At 45.1% G+C, this 20,968-nt stretch overlaps 1 protein-coding gene across 5 annotated transcripts in view; it reads right to left on the bottom strand.

Moving 5' to 3' along the window:
* Window positions 1-20,968, bottom strand: part of LOC105451782 (nuclear receptor coactivator 6-like) — a 203,895-nt gene that overhangs the window by 7,181 nt on the left and 175,746 nt on the right. For 3 of the 5 annotated variants that reach the window (XM_011692461.1, XM_011692469.1, XM_011692478.1), the window contains exons 3-7: window positions 14,016-14,232; window positions 8,222-8,376; window positions 2,798-7,888; window positions 2,445-2,609; window positions 789-936 (exon numbers count right to left, since the gene is read on the bottom strand). In XM_011692461.1, coding sequence (XP_011690763.1) covers window positions 789-936; window positions 2,445-2,609; window positions 2,798-7,888; window positions 8,222-8,376; window positions 14,016-14,232 — 5,776 coding nt within the window. Of the gene's footprint in view, window positions 1-788; window positions 937-1,403; window positions 2,610-2,797; window positions 7,889-8,221; window positions 8,377-14,015; window positions 14,233-20,968 lie in introns of those variants that run through there. The other 2 variants (XM_011692486.1, XM_011692452.1) reach the window with 2 other exon arrangements.

The raw sequence follows: 20,968 nt of genomic DNA, 5'->3' as shown, positions 1-20,968 counted from the left end.
GAAGTGATTCTTCTAAACCCTTGCGCCCGAATATTGCGAAAAAAAGCTATTACCAAAGCAATTACGATGTGGCAAGCGTGTACTTCACCATGCAATAATGTTGCTAAGCATGCATATAAGCGATATAAATACATTAATAAATAAATTATTAAACCAGGCAAAAAAAATGATGGCATACATGGTTTTCGATGAAAGCTAAATTAAATAATGCCGATGATTTGACAATTTACAGCACGTAAATTAACTTCTACTGAAGGCGAAAAGTTCTAATTAAAGCACTCTTAAAAATAACATTCGTACAATAATTATTCAGTGACAAAGAGCAACGGGAACCATCGCCGTTCTCTCGTGGAAAACCAGAAATCAATACAAATAGATCGGCAAAACAACGATCGATGCTTCACACGTTTCTCGTTGTCACAAATAGCAACTAATAAAAGATACCCTGCCAAAGAAACTTTTTTACGAAACGTCTATCAAAATACAATACTGAATTAAGTAAAATATTAGCTAAATAAATAACTTACTGAATAGTCTTTACATCTATATTTGCGATTACATCACAAAGTAAAATTATTTAAAAATAAATATTCGTAACGTCTTTCAAAATATAAATAAATTAATTCCGATATATTATTCTATTAAAAATTTTGAAAGGTTGTATATTGTTCGTCCATGCTGCTTCTCTCGTCGCCAATCGTTATCAAAGTTTCTTCGTAGAATATTTTTGCTACTAAGCGGGACTACTCGTATACGATTAACGTCTAAGAGTACCATACAATACTGACCATCTTGGTCTTCATGCAGAGTAGAATGCATGGAATGGATGGAGTCCAGCTTTCGCTTGATTCCGCGGCCGAGGGCATGTTCCCTGCCCTCGCACCTCACCGTGCTCACCACACCTTCGGCTTGCTTCAATGTCTCTGACGTATAGATCTGTCAAATACAACTCGATCAACTCAGGCACAAGCCTACCAATCGCATGCTAATATCATTTCAGTGTATCATTCAATGCCGACCTATTATCTTTTTTTCTTTTTTTTTTTCTCATTGTAAATTCCGTTTCATGATCCACAAGAACTTTACAGTTTCTCCCGATCGAGCATAGGAGACAAGAGCAGTTTGCAAGATTTTAATTTAGACGTAAAAAAAGTAGAAAAAGAATGAAAAAGAGCAAATAAAATTAAAAGAAAAAAAGATTTGGAAAATACGAAAGTTATAGAATTTTGATCTTTGTCTCCGATGCTTTTAATGCAGGAATCACGTGACAAATTTAATTTATCGATACATGCAAACGATAATGATACCAAAAGAGACAAACTCAAACTCTTTACGCATGCTTACGTTGCAAGGTAATTTTTCATCAGGTATATGTTCAAAATCATATAACTTTTATCAGAAGATACTGTTCAGTAAAAATTTATTTTTTCGTTGTTATATAAAAAGGAGTAATTTTCTGATTAATCCGATTAATCAACACACGATTAATAATACAATTACATTATTGCAATAATAATGATTTAAATAATAACGCTACGAATAAACCAGCGTATGCGCTCTCACGCAACAGCGCGGATGTAAAAATTATTAAATACAAACTAATTACAAACTTAATATTACCGAGTATAAACCGATCGCAACCTAATAATGCCACTGGTTTAAATTCAATTTACAAAATCGATTAATTTTATATAACCCGTGCGAAAAGAAAGGTGCATCTATTCATCCGACGACGAGTCACTCTCCTCAGCGTCATCGCCTTCTTGCGCATATACGAATTGATTGTAAACATACGGATTAATGTAGGCTTGCTTATTAGGTGTGTAATTAACAACAGCAATACCATTAGGGTCAGATCTATAATTATACAAATGCGGATACAAGCCGGATGGCCCGATGCCAACGAATTTTTGCGAATAGCCAACATTCTGTGGACAATAAGAAACACCGGTATTTGGTCGTTCCAATGATTTTTCTTCGGAATTTTGCTCGATCTCGTCTTGCTCCATGACATGCTGCACGATTTGAGTACCAACACGACTGCTATCGACGCACGATTTGCCGTCGAACTTGCCGTTCATTTGCGGCAACATGGTGTAATGAGCGTGATCTGGCACTAAGGCTTGCTGTCGATAAACATTCGCATTGGGGACATAGTGCTGGCCGTGATAAAGGATTGGCTGATAATGACCGTGACCTATGATTGGCAACGGATTGACCTCGATCTCCGAATAGGAAACGTCCGTCATTTCTTTACTGACGCTTAGTTGATCTTCCACGGCAGAGTGGTCCATTGTGTCTGAATTAATGGAATGATTTGGTGATGATGTGTCCATATGCTCCTGTGAGTCAGCGTATGTGTTTTCTGGGTGTGTCGTATCGGCCGGCTGGTGCATGTCTATTACAGTTAGATGACGGTTGACCTGCTCTACGTGGGTACCAACCTGGATCCCAGTTGTCACTGTCGACTCTACGTAGGTCTTTCCGTGCAGACTCGGTTGGTTTAACGTGATCTCCTTGGTAGCGATACCCTGCATTCTCCAATCCTCTGACGCCACCTGCGCGTCGCCTGAGTCCGGCTCGCTGCTCGACACGCAATGAACCATAGGCTGAAAATAAATTGCGCATGACATGCGAATTAATAAATTAATAATCATTTTTTTTATCGAGGGAGGAAAAATCTTTTTAGCTGCAATAATAGAGAAGATTAAATAAAGAAATCAGAAATATTTCCTTTTTTCTCAATAAGAGATATTGATAATTAAATAAACTACTTTTGCTCGAAATTATTTTTTACCGTGGACGATGAATGATGTCTGGCGGTGATTGGAGGCGCTGGCGAAGCTGCACCGTGTGTAGTAGTATCCACGGCCGGGCTGTTGGACCTCTGACTGTTTCCTGGGCTATGGGTGGTCGTGTCGGGAGGAGATCCTTGCCGCATCATCGTCGATTGCGCCACGTTCGTTTGATTTCCTGCAGTTTGCGTCGATACAGAATGCCTCGCCATCAATGGGCTGTGCTGTTCGTTTTGTTGAGCCGTTTTTTCCACAACGGTCGTGCTACTACTAGCAAGCACGTATTGCTGCTGTTCGACATTTTGATCGGACGACGGCGAATTTACGCCGCTCTTTGGAGAAGATGACGCCGCTTTACCCTGGATCATACCGGAACTCAGGATATACGACTGATTATCGAGATTTAAAGAAGGATCGACAGTTTGTCCGCCGTTAGAAGCTGCGTTTTGAAAATTTGGTATCTGATTATTCGAGACCATGGTCGTCTGCTGCTGTACGATTGTCGTGTTTTGTTGCACAAAGGTTGTATTTTGTTGATTCGACGCCGAGGAGACAGCGATATTTTGTGCAGTCGCGCAAGGTACCATAAGCGTTTGCCCATTCATCTGTATGAACTCTTGCTGACCTTGCATGTTTGGCGGTCTCACTTGCGAGGTGTTAAATGTTACTTGCTGATTCGGACTGACATTCGCCACTATCGGGCTCAGTTGATTCCCGAAGGATGTAGTACCATTCACTAGGAACTGGCCGCTATTCGGCGAAAGAAACTGCGCTCCTGGGCTATGCTGTTGAATTATCTTTCCGCCAGTCGCTTGCGGCGCTCGTATGACCATGCCGGCTGGACCGGCGGCCAATATACTTTGACTCGGATTAAATATGCCGCCGTGGCTTTGTACCGGCGTCAACACGTTCTGACCATTGACATTCTGTATCTGGAGTTGCATTCCGATGTTACCCGTATCTTGTAATAACGTGGCTGTTCCGTCCGCAGACATCACCATGCTACCCAAACCGGGCACAATAAACTGTTGAATGGTGGGAAAATTCTGAACCATCCCAGTCGTGCCATTTAACAAATTCACCGGTTGAAGAAGATTTATCTGCTGAGCTGGTTGAGGATTCGTGATTATTTGCTGAGTGTTAAATTGCGCGGACGCTGCGCCGGTCTGACCGTTCATCACGAGCTGCGCCGGTGCCCCGCCTTTACCAGGCACAATAGTTAGCGCTTGGAGCATGGGCCCGCCTATACTCTGAGTCTGAAAGTTTTGTTGCGCGAAATTTGATTGCGACTGCATCAACATACCAGCGTTCTGCTGAGACGAGGCGATATGTAGCATTGACGCCACGGTTTGTGGATTCGCTTTTCGTTTCTTGTACGCCTTTTTCTTGGTCATCGCCGACTCTGGCGACAATAACGTCGCTTGTCGATTCATCGTCATGCCTTGATTGGCACCGACCGTCCTGGACACGTCTTGATTTGCGTCAATGATCGACTGGGTGTTTTGTATGACGTTACCGGTGGCGACCGTTAGATGTGGTATCTGCACGTTCTGACTTAAGCTGTCCATCGTCATTACGCTAGGTTGAATTAACACTGGAGTTTGAATAGTATTCACGAGCACCGTAGGTTGCCCTATCACTTGCTGAGCTACGCCCACCGCGGGTATTACTTGGCTGACAGCTCCGGTCACGCTGGTAACCATCGGCGACACCGATAGCGGTGGCATAGAATTGGCGTTAGAAATTATTTTCGGCGGAGGAGGCGCCATCACGCCATTGATAGCCGATCCAGTACTCGCCATTATGAGTTGACCGCCGCTGGATACCAATATATGACCAGGTGGTAGAGTCGATCCAGCAGAATGTTTCAATATACCGCCCGAGGTGAGAACGTTATGAACTTGAACGTTAGCTTGAGGATGTTGTTGTGGTTGATGATGATGATGATGATGCTGCTGCTGCTGCTGCTGCTGCTGCTGCTGATGCTGCTGCTGTTGCTGCTGCTGATGCTGCTGCTGCTGCTGCTGCTGCTGTTGATGCTGCTGTTGTTGCTGCGTCTGTGGCTGCAATGACGAGTTAGTGCTCGTCTGAGGTACTTGTATGCTACTAACAACGCTCTGAACCATTTCAAGCGGTGATTTAGACACGCTCATCGTCGAAGATTGACTGAGTGGAATAGAGGAGTGCGTCGTAACTGGAGTACCCGGCACATTTGTCAACGTTGCAGATTGTACCTGATTCTGTGGCTTATTCGGCAGAAGACTGGATATAGCAGGATTCGATATTGCAGATGGTGTGTTTATGGAAACGGTGGCCGTGTTCGCCCTTCCAGCTAACACAGACGTAATCGTATTACTGCTAACTGTATGGCCGCTTGCCATAGTTGTTATCACGGACGATGTTCCGCCGAAAGTATTCATAGGTATCCTAGAGACAGCATTGACGGTGTGTGGGTGAGGTTGATAGCCGTCTAGAGAATTTTGCCTGGTTATTTGCCGTTTCACTTGTGATGTTAAATTATCCGATGCAGAGGAGGACATCTGTGATGGCGACGTGCTAGGTGGGATACCGCTGGAACTCATCGTACCCGAACTAGGAGTCTCCGATCTTTGTTCTTGAATACTGCCACCGATCAAGGATTGTGATAGCTGCTGTTGCGCTTGTGGAGTTAATGTCTGCGATGGCATTTGGCCCGAGACATGCGAATGAGGTGTCGGCGGTTGCGAATAACTGTGTGGCGTCGCCGGTTGCGATGAGATGAGACTCTGCGGGGTTGCCGGTTGCGAAATTCCAGGCGTCGAGGCTGCTGGTGTGTCCGAATTAGCTGGACTATTCGTGCCGATAGGAGATCCATGACTGGTGCTCACAGTACCGCCTTGTATCGGTCTAGAATCAGCTTGTGATTGATTATTTGTTTGATATCGCTCGCCGAACGTCGACGACGTAACAGGATCTTCGCGCTGATCCGTATGCATCAGGTACTGTCGCGGCATTTGCTGCTTATACTGATCCTGAATATAGGATTGTGTATCGGCGCTAGTGACACAGCCTTGACATGGACTGCTCTCAGAATCCGTGCCACTGCTTGATGTCGGCGTCATACTGCTGTGTACAACAACCGGTGAGGTTGCGTGATTTTTTACGGAAGTAAATGACGAGGTACTCGTGGGACTGGCGATAGAGGAAGGCTTTGGTTGAGGAATATAGGTGTTAGGCATATGCATACCGTGACTGGTCTGAGACATTGCTTTCGAATTATTGTTCAACATGCCCACTTGAGAACTACTGACACCAGTCTGTCTTGATATCGTGCTGTTTAACAACGCCGTTTGCTGAGCGAGGTATCCACTGGGATCCTCTAGGAACGAAGGACCGCTGCTGTTGAACGTCGAGCCTACCTGACCATTATTTTGCTGATTGTTCTCGCTGAATTCATCTACTGGACTTGGTGTCGAATGTTCTAGACTATTGTTTGTTCTCGACATCTCAGTGACTCCATGCGGTCTCTGTTTCTTCACTATCATCTTATTCGACTTTGCCTTTTTCCGTGCGGCCTCGTCCGTCCAATTGGAAGGCTGTGGAATGTGATGATGAAGTGGTGGTACACGGTCAAACGAATTGCAGGTAACATTCTGAACCGTGACGACGGATGGTTGATGGGATGCAACCGCGGCGCGATTTTGTTGCCATGGCGGTGTTCTGTTGTTGAAATGCATATTGCCGGGTTGCCCGTTTGGTCCCATACCAGACTGCTGTACCTCGACAGTGTGACTGGCGTTCGGGCTTCGTCCCGTATGATTGGACAGAAACTGCTGTTGATGTCCCATCTTGGCATCTGTATTCGTTCCCTTCGAAGAATCGAAATTTCTTGCCGGATATTGTACTTGATTCTGAGCGTACATCCGTTGAACATTCTCATGAGGATTATTCGGTAAACCACCATTTTGAACTACGTGATGTCGCTGCATCGAATGATTATGTAATAAAAGTTGTTGCTGCTGCTGCTGCTGTTGTTGTTGTTGCTGCTGTTGTAACTGTTTCGCGTTCAGATCTTCGTCAACTGATGATGCTCGGTTGTGCCTATTCTGAATGTCAATGGCATTGACATTGGTCATGACGGCAGAACCAGTTTGCTGCTGCATAATATCTACGGAGTGATGATTCAATTGTTGGTTCGAATATTGTGGCTGGATGCACACTTGCGACATTTGCTGCTGATGCTGCTGTTGTTGCTGTTGTTGTTGCTGCTGCTGCTGTTGTTGTAATTGCTGCTGAATTTGCATCTGGAAGTGATCCGTCGACTGAGATTGCATAGCGTGTTGATTCTGCTGCGACTGTTGTGGTTGTATCTGATGCTGATGAAGTTGATGCAATTGCGGATGAAGGGTTTGATTCGACACTTGCGACGATTGCATGTGATGCACGTAATTTTCCACAGGATGTTGACTATTGTAATTTGTCGACTGTTGTTGATCCACTTCCTGAGTTAAATGTTGCTGCTGCTGTTGCATATTGTGTTTTTGAATCTGCTGCAAATGTATCTGTTGTTGTTGTTGTTGCTGCTGCTGTTGATTCAAATGCTGCTGCTGTTGTTGCATTACATGTAATGACTGCTGATTGAGCTGATTGATATAATGAGGAGCCTGCTGTTGCGCTAATTGATTTACCACAGTATTCTGCTGCTGCTGTTGTTGTTGTTCTTGTTGTAAAATTTGCATGTGTTGCAGTTGCTGCTGATGCGGTATCAATTGCTGTGTTTGTTGCTGTTGCTGCGATATATGCTGCTGAATAAGCTGTTGTTGTTGCTGCTGCTGCTGCTGTTGTTGCTGTTGTAGGATAAGTTGTTGATGTTGCTGTTGTTGTAAAAGCTGCTGCTGCTGTTGAGTCATATTATTGAAATTTGTACCCTGCTGATTCATAATCAATGGGTTGCTCATCAGCATGCCCGACATATTATGTTGATTTAGCCTCTGCTGAGGAGGATTTCTCGCACAACTGCTCACGTCATTCTGGGAAGGCGAACTTAAAGACTGATGACAGATTTGTTGTCCGTTCTGTTGGACTTGCAGATTTGGAATCGCGATTGGCCATACCTAAAAATCAATAGATTGTATTTAAATGCTTGAAAAAATAAATGTTAACAAATAATATAATGTATTAGTTTACCAGACAAGATGTTTAATAATTCGTAATTAAATAAAATAATTGATTTGTAAAAAGAGGACAAGTAAAATATAAATTTTGTTAATTGTGTAGTGTTTCTATATAATTATATATATATATATATATATATATATATATATATATGTATAAGAATACTTTGTGTCATTCAATATTGTGTAAAACATTCAGTAAAAAAAACACAACTCCTTACTCAAAAAGGAGACCGGTAATTTGCAATTCAATTAAAGCTACGACTCAATTACCTGCGATCCATTAGGCACCGGTGAACCTTGAACTCCAGATGCCGCAACCGCGGCAATAGCTCTCTCCCGTTGTGCCAGAAGTTGCGAAACCGAGACGCCGGAATAAATGCCGCCTATGCCTCCTAGTTTCCTCTTCTTCTTCTTGCTGAGACCATCTGCGCACACCAATAAAGTATCTCTTAATAAACCGGAATCCAATTACCTTCGATTCGCCGGCATCTATTTGAAATTGAATCGACAAAGGCTTTTCCCGTCCGGAGCGGGAATTGTGGAAGACGATAAGTCCTCGGCACTGTAGAAATTAAAATACGACTTATTCGCCCTAATCCCGCGCCGCCGGCTTTCTCGCTTATTATTCAGACGACGTTCCAAGCTTCTTAATGAAGCAAGTGTTCCATTTGAAATCCTGCCGCAAGGTTAAATCGTATTTAGCCCGACATTTCCGTGCTTCAACTCCCCATGCTTTTTGAAACCGTCGGCCTTTCCCTCGGTCTCATTATCATTCCGGAAAATATCTTTCGCGAAATGAAAATATATCATTAATAAGTTAAGAAGCATGACAGAATGCCAAATCAGTCGGTATAATTAATTTGTTAAATAATTAAAATGATATTATAGAATACGAGCATTATTAAATATTTCTCATATATTGTAATAAAATCCTTAATTATTACAATAGGCTATTATTTCTGCTGCAACAGGTATAGATACTGGATAATCGGATTCACAATTTAAATGTTTTATAAATAAACTTGTCGGTGTAATTTCTCCTAATCAATACATATACAAAATTGAATCTTTTATTTTATTATATTTGCGTACGGCTTCAAAATTGTATTATATTCGCGATAAATTGATAAATATTGTACGTACGCTAATAAAATAAACTATGTGATATATACTATTAAAATAAGCCATACAAAAATCGGAAAAAATTTTAATTTTTAAAAGATTTCTAAAACAAAACTAGTGCTATAATGCTTTAGAAACACTATAATCCGCATATTCACAAAGAACCGCCGCAGGGGCCATCGACACTTCTGAATTACCGTGATTTACGAGACGTGTTAGAAAGCAGGAGGGATAAGGTATTCAGCGGGACGATAGGCTAAAGGGATCTTTTATCTGTAAGCCTACAGAGGATAATTATTCTCCGTGCGCGCCGATTGACGCGGGGAAGAGGGGGCGCGAATAATTCTCGACGAAAAGGGAGAAGCATGAAAACGACGAGAAGCGAGAGCAAAAGAGGAGGGTGTGGATAGTAATGAATCTACGATGGCAGTAAGGCAACTTGTCCGTCCTGACGACGGCAGTTTAACCCGATTTCCAAGAGGGTGAACGGTAGATTTGCGTAAAATCTTTGGATCCATTTTGTGGCTTCCGGGGGTTTTCGCGCGAACGCGTAAAGTCTCCCCGTCTACTTGGAATGCCTGCAGTCAATGGCTCGAGCAATAAACGTTCTCGTCGTTAAACCCCGGTGAAAGAGGGCGACGTAGTAATTGGAAGATGTAGTTCGTCGTTTGCGGCTGTTTCCAAACGCCACCTTACTCACTTAAGCACGTTGAGACATTCGTTTGCTGGCTTGCTCATAATAAACGACCAATCTTATGGAACTTAAATTTAAACTCCAATTTATACGGAGTCTATCTGTTTTCTCATTGCCCTAATTAAAAATATATTTCTCTATTGGAACTTTAGATTCTTAAAATTGATACTGACATTTAATTATACGTAATTCAATTTATTACTACTCACAGCGTAAAAGGAAGGATTTAAACATAATATAGATAAATTTTTAGACCTTTAATCGTTAAAGCATTTAAATGATATTGCAAATGTATGATGCACGCTTACAAAGGAAGAATTCTAAATCCTCGGGATTCTCACTTAGGACTGCTCGAGCCAGAATCAAACGCACCTGTGAAGGTGACATTCGTAAAATCGCGGGATAGATCCACTCCTTGTCGGTCTCACTGACGCAGCATCATCAAGAAGGAACGCTGATGGCATCGTCGGCGCTGTAACTACGTCTACAACGACAGACAAGCGTCGCGAGTCTACGTTCTCGAGTTTCAGCTCCAGCCTCGCGAAATGACTCTCTTCAGTGCGAGCATAAAAATCCGTCGGGATCACGCCGTTACGTTTCGCCAAGGCGTTGATGCGGACTGAGCGGAACGGGATCGAAATGCGCTTGCGCGACCAACCGACGGAAGTGGGTGCAAGGGTGGCCCGAGGGAGAAACAGAGAGAAGAATAAGGACTCTCCGCCGAGGCAACGAACATCACTCCCGGGGCAGGCGCAAGAATCACAACCGGACGCGGTCGTTGGATCGCAAGGCTGCCTCTGCTCTGTCTCTCTTTTCCTCCCTCCCCTCCGTCTGCGCGCAACCGTCGCTCGCTCTCCTCTCGTACAAAATTAACCCTTATCAACTCCGTGTCTACCACCACTGTTCTCCCCCTCCCCTCAACAACCCCACCAGATCTACAGCCTGGCTTCTTTCACTCTTCCTCCTTTTGTATCCACCACCATCGGCCACCTCCACATCAGCCGCACCCGGTCGCGGTAACATTCTCGTTCTCGTCATCATCGTCGTCGTCATCGTCGTCACAGCCTGCGAAGGGAGAACGAACTCTTTCCTCCTTCGCGGGACTTTATTGATCGTCGCCGCGATAAGAAGGTACCAACCAGCCGATGACCCGCGCGTTGAATCGCTACGACGAATATAGCCGACAAGAAATGCCCTAGGATTTATTCTTTATTTGATTTGTACGACGTCTTAAATTGTATATATTATGTTATTAACCGAGATTGCCTTTTCATCTTGCGTGGAACGGACTGTGTGTTTGCTTTATTTCACCCCTATTCTTACTTCCTTAATAGAAGATTATTTCTCGCGGGAACATCCTATGTAAACAGAAGTCTTCAGAAAAGAATACGGGTGCAACAGACCCGGTAGGCGGGTAGTGTTAATCTGTTTACACCACATGATACCCTCAGTGGACAATGAAGACAAACAGACTCGCGTGCAGCAAAATCCGCCGAAGGAATTTTTAAAATTTGCCACCTGCAACGAAAACCCGGTAGAGAGGGTGGCTGTCGCACAGGGCGGTGAATTGGAGTTCGTCGCCCGTAAAATCGCTTCTCGGTGCTCTCGGGATGTCACTGTAACTGCCGCGTACTACGTCGACGTCGAGGACAAAAGTGATCGATCGAGCTCTGGGGGGAGGGACTGTTTACGGGGAAAATTGTTTAGGGCGACAAAAGATCGCGTAAACCGCGCCCTAGATTTAAACAGACTGATGTTACGAAGCAACAATTGCATGACGCGTGATGATTCTCGTTAAACGTGCCTATTGTCATTTCCAATCGGGTAATGAGGTTGGACTTAATTATACTAATTAAGCCTTAAACAACTGGACTACATTTTACCTCACAATATTCATAATGAAAACAATCTGTTTAATGTTTTACTTGCCGTTATGTAAATGTACAGAAAGAGAACTTTTGAAAGGATACAAAAGCATTTCAAATCACCGCAATTGCCTAGACAATTTATCAAAAATTTCATTTACTACATAATGTATAGCACAAATAATTAGAAGTTGGGTATTTTGTATTATCAAAGAAGAAGTTAATAAGGCAATTAACATACTGGAAAACTTTTACATCGGCAAATTACTTCGAATAATTGCAATTTCCTTCGCTCTCGTGACCGACAAAACTGAAACAGACATTCAATCATTTCTACTCCCAACGCGGTATATAATCCATCGTACGTAAGCGGAGACCCTCCCTCTTAAGCCGGCAAAGTCAAACTGAAAATCAGAAAAAGGGGGAATTAAATCGGCTCCCAGCGGGGAGTGAGCGCGTTATGAAAACTTGGAGCTCGACGTTCGACGATAAAGATTCATTCGAGCCTCTCCACTTATTCCCTTTGCCGTTCTTCTCCCCTGTCATAGAATGTGTGTGTGTGTATGTGTGTGTGTTTGCGCAGAGCGCGAGCTCGAATGCGAGCAACCCCCGACGGCGCGGCGCGCCGGAGAGAAAGTCGGGGAAAAAGCCAACCCTGCCTGCCATCCAGAGCGTGTCGTTTTATATCACCGGAGAATTGGAATCGAAGCGGCGCGAGCGCGCGCGTCGATGTTAAAACGACCTTATAAAGTCCCATAAAAACACCGCCACCGACGTATACGTATTATCCTACCTCGCACACCGACCGTAAACTCGAGTTAAACTCCAGCCCCAGATTTTTAGATGCAAGCGCGAAACTGTTAGCCCCTCTGTGACGCTGCAGACAACTGCGTCCATGTGCAACCGAGCGTATCGCGCTAATCTATTTGCGAGCGGATGCAGCGAATTGGTCCATTTTTAGTATTGAAACCATTCGTTACCTGTAGTGCAAGCCCTCTAAAAGGGCCGTAGGCTAAACAATGTAATATTATGCCACATAAACGTTAAACAACCGCGAACAAAAGTCTCTAACGTTATATAGTTTCTAATTTTGCGATATGAAAATGAATATTTTTTTGTAATATATTTACGGTCTAAATATATCCGCGTTGTATTCGAGTAATTCGACGTCGAAGCATTTCCAGCCCCGCTGCGAATAATATTAAAACACGCAGTTACGACGCGCGCAGGGTGAAAGTTTAATAACCGTTGGTCGCCGACACGGCCGCGCGCTCGGCTTTCAATCTACAAGCGGATTATAATTTCTAGCCGACGCAATTTGGAGTACAGGTAGAGGTAGAGGTACGCCGGGAACGCGTCCGTCGCGTCCTGCAACAGCCGCTTAATTAACGGCGCGGAAAGTAAGGGAAAAAGGAAGGGGGAGTGGGTGGGTTGGGATGAGATGGGGTGGGAAAAGAAGCGACGGCGGGATGGGATGGAATACGTCGGTTATGGGATTTGGTAATGAAATTCGGTGGAGAGTTTGGCGGCTACGGTGATACATCATTCCGCCCTGCCTGCACCCCGTTTTCGCCCTCCGTCGCGCCTCTCTCGAGCTTTAATGCCAACGTGGCGGGCGAAGAAAGGACGATTCTGAAGCGGCAGGAGGAGGAAGCGAGGAGAGAGAGAGCGAGAAGGAGAAGGAGTGAGTGAACCTTCGCTAATGCCGCAATTTCGTCGTCCTTCTTCCACCGTCGACTTTTTTCCCTAATGATCACGGCTCACTTGACGGGGTGGAAAAACTTTTGGTCTTCCTCCAATAAAAGTTGGCACGTGTTCCCGCGCGACGGTGAATAAACGTCTCGGCGATTATGGCGCCGGTTCGACGTCCGACTTGACAGAAAACTTTGTTAATACGCCGGATCGATAGAGAAAGTTCCGCGACGTGTGTGTGAGTGTGTGTTTGTATGCGTCATAGAATTTAGACCTGTCGAAAATGTCGAAATCGTCAGGATTATGAAAACGGATGTTTGAGGATGGAAGAATCTTAATTTTGATCGATCACGGAATCGTTCGATTGCCTAAGGAGAAAGGAAATTTAAAAGTTTGACGCAAATACTTATTCTATGAAATATATAATAATTGTAAGAAAATGAGGTGTACTTATCAAAAAATATTACATTACATTATTCATTCATATTTAGATTTCGTTGTTTTTACTTAAATGTTTGTTAAAACTTTCAACTCATGTTAAACTCGTATGCTATATAAGACAGCAGCTTTTGCGCGTCTTGCGCTTCTAATACACTCCTATACCTCTTCATTATTGCTTCTTGCCGGTGGCGATTTCTTTCGTACGATCCGGACTATAATCCGATCATTCTGGTAGCATTCACGTTCTTACCTTTTCTGGCTTTATCCGGCGACGTGGGCGAGTCGGCGTTCGCGTGAATCGAGGCCGTTGTCGGGCCAGAAGATAAAGTCGACGACGAGACCGCCGGCGTACAGGACGCAACAGGACTGGCGGCCGCGGCCGGCAGCAGAAGTTTCCTCTTATGGTTGCAGAGCTTGGTCATCTCCCGCGTCTTGCCCTGATCCGGGCTCCAAGGTCGCGTCGCAACCTGAAACAAGAACGTGCACGCCGTTCGTTATTCGCCTGATCGTATCGCAGCCAGTGCGATGGAGCTAACGAGCTAACTTCGGATCATTTCGAACACATGACGAGAAAGTCTCGTCAAAGTTTTAATATCCTCTCGAGGCTTAGGGGCATCAGTTAAGGATCTCTTGGAGGATTGTCGAAATCACATCAAGGACAAGGACTTCGCTCTATGTGAATACTTTCATCGGCCAACTATATGTCATCGACATCGAATCTGACCGACCGACGTGTGCGGAATGTGGCATTTATGCTATTCACAGTTAGCATTTTAATACACAGTATATCTTGCATAAAATAAAGACTTTTTTGCCTCCGTTTAATTTCGTCGCGGATCGTGCGGATCGCCATAATTGGCGAATATCGACGCGCACGAAGCGAGAACCGTGCGAGGCGAGAAGAAGGGGAGAGGAGATGCGAGAGAAAGAAAGGGATACTGAGGGAGCCGGTGGCCCCGCAGACTGACGATGCTCATGAATCTCATGATCGATGCGCGACGCTGCGAGCGGATTTAAAACGCGTCCGAGTTGGAAGGCCGCAGGCCGATGCCCGTAATGGCCGTGCGCGGGCCTCGCCGTGTTACTTGTCAGCTCGGGAGACGTTCCGCAGCAATTTACGGCCGCAAACACGATGCCATTACCAGCGTGTCGTAAATAAGATGATACCGCTTGATATATAAGAAGTATCCGTAAAGCGCGCCGCGCGAAATGTTAATCGTCATGACAGTTTTTCCGACAATCGTCGCAACGGCCGTCGATCGCGTGGCTAATAATAAACGAAAGAGTGGCGTCATGTTTAGATCGCAATTTTTAAATTAAAAATGAAATTAAATTAAATTAAAAGATCAAATTAAATTATCAAAGATCAAAAGACTCACGGATATAGGGCAAGCCAAATACATATTTCACGACAGAGACTCGGTAATATTCGACGCTACGCGCGAGCGGTTTACAGATGCGGATCACCGAGCGAAAAGGAGACGCGCGCGAATTCGTCGCAGCCTATGTGAGAGGGTACCCTGGCGGGTTAATTAAGAACGACCCGAATACGGCGACGGGATTATACACGCATACTCGCGACGGCGGCGGTCGGCCTTGCATCGTCGAGAATCCGACGAGTCGCCGCGCCGATGTAATGACGTACGCACACCGGCGGTTAACTCAATCGGAACGTGTTTTCTGCGACTGGCCTATTATTCATTCCCCTTCTGGCGAGGAGGCGCTCATCAGCGATGATCACTTTACTGGCTAATCACGCCCACTCGTCCGCCGCGATACCGATGAGGAGAGAGAAACGAGAGGGGAGGTCTGCGTCGTGACGCGACCCATCACGGCAATATAGCGGATCAAAGATCTGTCGTGACAGACACACACATGCACGGAGGACGAAAGATTATAATTTACTAATCGATTACGACTATCGCCGGATCGATGAGGTTTTTTTTTTACCGAGAAGGCACAGCAATAAGTAGCATCATTCACTGGAAAGATGCATCTTTTGAGGACGAAGAAAATTACGGGTTATAAATAAGATGCATAAAGAACAACGATATGATGCAAACGTATACACGCGATACTTGTGTGAGAGCGCTAAAAAATTAAGTTTCTTCTCCATTCGAAAGTCATCCGCATTCTTTGCAAAACGAAACCGCTACAGACATGCCTACGTGTCACGCGCGAAAACTCAATCTCCTTTTTTCGTTTTTATTCACGGCTCGCTCGATGCCGTTGCCTGCGAGCGTACTGTTGCGGTTACGTCGTACAATTGTATGTGCGTGCGCGAGGCATGTACGCAAGGTGTTTGCATCACTACCTAAATAATCCTCGTCACCGAGAGAGTGCATACGGGCTGCATATACACACGCTCCGCCGCCGCTTTCCACGGCATTATTTCCCGTCACACGCCGCCCGTTGCACGCGAGGTAATCACGACTGGCGACCGGCGGCGGAAACCGCGATTTAATCCTTTTTCTCGGACGCAAAATGAGACGCCGTACTGCGACAGCAACGACTTTAATACGATAGCTTTTACCCGTTCCCTTGTGCCCGGATGAACGTAGCGAGAGAAAATCTCTCTCTCTCTCTCTCTCTCTCTTGATTAGACGATCTCGAAAGGGAAAATAAAGTGCGGCTGCGCTGGCTGTAATTACCACGCCAAACGAGCAAGCCTGTACACGCAGTGTTCCACTGGGTTTTACATAAAATTATTTTATATAATAGGTTACTATACCGCATATAATTGGACGGACTATTACATCGGGAGAAAATGAAATTAATACTGCAAACTCTTTGAAATGTCCCGAAACAGATACGTCTGCTATAAAAATTTTTTCCACTGGCGCGCAGAAAATAAAGTACAACGAGTTACTGCAAAATGCAGTATTACTCTTATTTCTCACGTATATACATATGTATAGCAATGATTCTAATTACAAGAACGTCTCCGATAAAATTTAATGGTAATGGAACAGAGAAACTAGTTAGAGACGTAATAAACCTGTCGTACAATCTAGTCTCATAATATTTAAATCTCCTTATTCGCCAATACTAAGATGTTCATAAATAACGCGCGTTAATTACCCGCACGTAAAACGAGCCAGAGGGACACAATTCGCGCATGGTATTTACGCTCTAACATCGTAAATCGAAATATATACATACGTATATATTCTTGTAACCAATGCTCGGGCACATATATAAAGCCTCCGCGGTACTCGCCGCGAGAGTGTCCCGTTCCTCGATCGCGAACACGCGACGATCTTCGCGAGTTCTTACCTCAAGAGAGGTAAATCATCGGGTGCCACCACACGTCCGCCGACTCCGGATCTCGGGGCCCCAATCAATTCCGCGCACAGGGGCCCCTATTCCTCTCTCTCTCTTTCTCTCTCAATGCGACGCGACGCGCTGACCTCGAGGTCGTTAAATTAAATTTATGCCAGTCCCCCCCCCTCGCGCTTCCCGCCATTCCCCCGCAAACGTTCTTGCATACCTATACACATATACTGCGCGCGTTTATCGTTACCGTGCGACATTACACTGAATTAACGTAACAAGGCTATTAGTCCGCGATTTTACGACTTTAATTGTGACAGCGGGACCAACCAACCACGCTCGTACCCGAGACTCACAAATTGGCTCTCGAGACAATCGCGCGGGGGCACGTCGTGCCGTATACGTCGTACGTACCTGTCAACCGCGGATAATTAAACTCGCGTACGTACGTAAATGTACGATTGTTCGCAGGCAACGTTCCCAGAGAATGTCGGCCCGCGCCGAATCGCAGATCGAGTGACTACGCGCTCTCTTTCGGGTAACAAGTGGCAGCCCATTCGTTACGGCGTGCACGTGCAATAATGTTTCGCTAAACGCCGAACTAGATATTGTATAATTGAATGAAACGGCGAACGTGCGTCGTTACGTAAAGTCGCGCCGTTTAAAGCGAGGCCGAATCAATTATCGGAATCTCTCACAATTGTTCAGTTATTACGAATTTCCTGCGACGTGCGCGGTATAAAATAAAAGCGCGCTATGTAATTTGATTATATATGCAGCGCTTAAGCAAATATCTATACATTTATACTTATCGCAACGAATTTGTAATAAATTGTAATAATATTAGTGAAGCTCAACTGGTTGTATTACGCGCGGCGCAATCGATTTAACAATAATTTTAAGATAATTGATTTTAAACCCACTTTCGTGTTACGACGTTATGCAACTTTTTTATTTTGCGGACATTCTCGTGACGAGAATATAAAATTTTATAGAGAGAAAGAGAAAGAAAGAGGAGAGAGAGAGAGAGAGAGAGAGAGATTCGCGTTATTAAACGCTGCCACTATTAAAAGTCTCGTGTCAAAGCCGGGAATATGGATCGACAATGAGCGTTCGTCGACGTCAATGCGAATATCTAATTTACGATCGACGACGCTGTGTTCTCGCATTAATATCGCCATTATTGAACTCGGGCAATTGTCGGGCGTAATGAAAGGTGCCCCCGTGTCTGCAATCGTCTGCAAAGAGCATTTGGCGCTTGCTATTGCAACGTGACGTTACGAAACGCGAGATGCAACGACGTGCAATTAATTTAACTGAATCCCTAAATTGTACGCGCTGAAGAATAATACGAAAATCGAAGTTGTCACATTGTGTCAAACACGATCGTTTAACGATGAAAAATAAATTATTTTCCATGCGACGTGCCGTTCAAATATAGTTCGGCCTGTTCGGATTTAGAAAGAATAAACGAACTAATTCCGACATTCTCTTATAAGTAATGAATCGATAAATTGGCGACTGAAAATAGACCCGCGTGTACGAAGAGTCTCGGAGATATTTAGGTCACCAGACACCGGTAGTTAATTAATTCATTAATTAGTAACTCTTCACCGGTAATTGCGTGCCCGCCTCCATTTCTCACAAAAGGTGCTCACCTTGATTACGACATACACGTGTCGTAGAGACACGTACGTGCGCTCGCGCGCGCGTATGTGTACGTATACTCGCTTCCGAATATTCAATTAATCCCCTAATGAACGACAATTATATAGCCTCCGCCGCGGCATTACACGCACAATGCGCGCCCTCGTCTTATTATAGATCGCGGAGGCAACAGGGGAGAGATGATAAAATCGAAGGTGGCCGCAACATCACGGTAAGCTCGATGAGCCGTGACAGTTTCAGAAGTCAATCGTCGACGAACGTGGGCGTCGTCGTCGTCGCAATGTCGCCGTCGAGCGTCACGACGATCCGGGAATAATCCGCACCATCCAGGCACAGGGTGGGAAAAAGAAGCGCGATCTCCATACGCTCGGTAATCCATCGATGATCATCTGGTTGGCTAAACTGATACCGATTCATTACGCGATAAGTCATTCGCGTAGGATATGCAGTTTCCCTCGTGGGAAGGAACGGCTTTATGCCAACGTCGCTCCGTGGCAGAGGAACGAAAGGGAGCGCGCGCGTGCTACGTGACGCTCGCTTAATTACCACTCGTTCATGAACGAGTGACCCGAATGATCGTGCTTCTCCGCGATTATACAGCCTGTACTCGCTGTGAGGCTGCTCCGATGAAGATAAACGTGACAACGTAACAAAATAATCTACAGTCGGACGCAGAGATCTTACAATCTGGACGGATGATGAACCGCGAGAGAACCGCGCGGGTAGACCTCCCATCGTCGATCGTAATTTCCGCGCGTAATAAAATTGATAAGCTACATTTAACCGTGCGATTGCTCAATTGCCGAATAATCGCCGATGATTCAGTCGTTTCGTTGCGCCTTTGCTAGCGCTCTTACTCGAATCACCGTGCCCGTAATAGCGGCGCGGAGTATTTCCTCGGGATCTCTTGACACATTAATCAATTAGCAGCCATTACTGCTCGCAATAAGAGCATCCGCGTTTAATCGCCGCCCCTTTAACCCGCTCTCCTGGAACGCAATAAAAGCTGAAACGTTACGAGCGAGTCGAATATAACTGAAGCTTTAACGCAGCGAATTCGACAAATGGGTATACGATTGTTTAATACCGCGATACAGCGGAAGACACACAAATGCTGGGACACAGCAGTTAGAACCGAACGGAATGAAAGTTAATCCTCATAAATCACAGAACAGATAGCGCCATTCGATAATTAACATCCGCTCGACCTCATTTTCCGTGGAAGCGAGAGGATGCTGCGCGCATCGAGCCGGAAGAGGGGCGAGGGGAATAAAAGGTCGAAGATACGTCGATGTCGCCGTCGTGAAAAGCACAAACGAGAGACGATAATTCAGAAGTCGACGGTCGTTGTAATTTTATTTTGGGCGGCGCGGCGGCGAAAGAGAGAGAGAGAGAGAAAGTGAGAGAGAGAAACCTCGGGAACGTAAAGCGAAACGGGCGACAACGACGCGGGGACAGAGAAACAGAAGAAGGAGAAAAACGAAGGTGGTGGATGTGCCGTAATGTTTTACGATTCTCATTTATAATGTCGGGTAATGTTCCGCTCAGTATGCAATGCGTATTCGCGGATGACGCAGACTGCATCGCCGTCGCCGTCGCCGTCGTCGTCGTCGTCGTCGTCGTCGTCGTCGTCGTTGTCGTGGTGCACGCCGGAATATCGTTCCGCGCGACATTAATTTTCGTATCTGGAATTTATCGCGTCCTTCTTCCCCTTTGTCACCCTCCATCCCTCCGTTCTCGTCGACCGCGAATATTTCGCGAGTTGGAGATTTAACCGGCGCGGTTTTGCGAACCGACGCAATGCGCCGCTTTTTCGCGGCGATTCTTCTTTTTCTCGAAGAGAGAAGAAAAGAGGAGGAGATGACGGGGGAGGGAGATGGGGGCAAAACAGAAAGCTCGCGCTGAATTATTTTCGTTCCCACTGGGTTGTTCATCTCGCTCCGTTGGAGTGATACGTATTTAAAGCGTAATTTAAGGCTTGCGCACCGCGCCGAAACCCGCGGGGAGTGGAGCGGGGAAAAACAAATTCCAGATCTTACGTACTTAATTATTAGGGTTCATAAATTCTTAGAGCGGTAAGAAATCGTGCAGGATATAGCCCCGTTTAAATAAGCTCGAGGAAAAATCGACGCGCCGATAAATTGATCACGAGAGAAACTTTGCAAAGTTGGATGACTTATTTTTGAATTACTCCAGAGATACGTCGGCTGGCCTTAAATGTTTCATCCCGTATGATAAATATTTCCAGCTAAATAACTCGTG

The sequence above is a fragment of the Wasmannia auropunctata genome, unplaced genomic scaffold (genome assembly GCF_000956235.1).
Source record: "Wasmannia auropunctata unplaced genomic scaffold, wasmannia.A_1.0 LD336106.1, whole genome shotgun sequence".
Lineage (NCBI taxonomy): Eukaryota > Metazoa > Arthropoda > Insecta > Hymenoptera > Formicidae > Wasmannia > Wasmannia auropunctata.
This window is presented reverse-complemented; position numbering and strand designations above follow the sequence as displayed.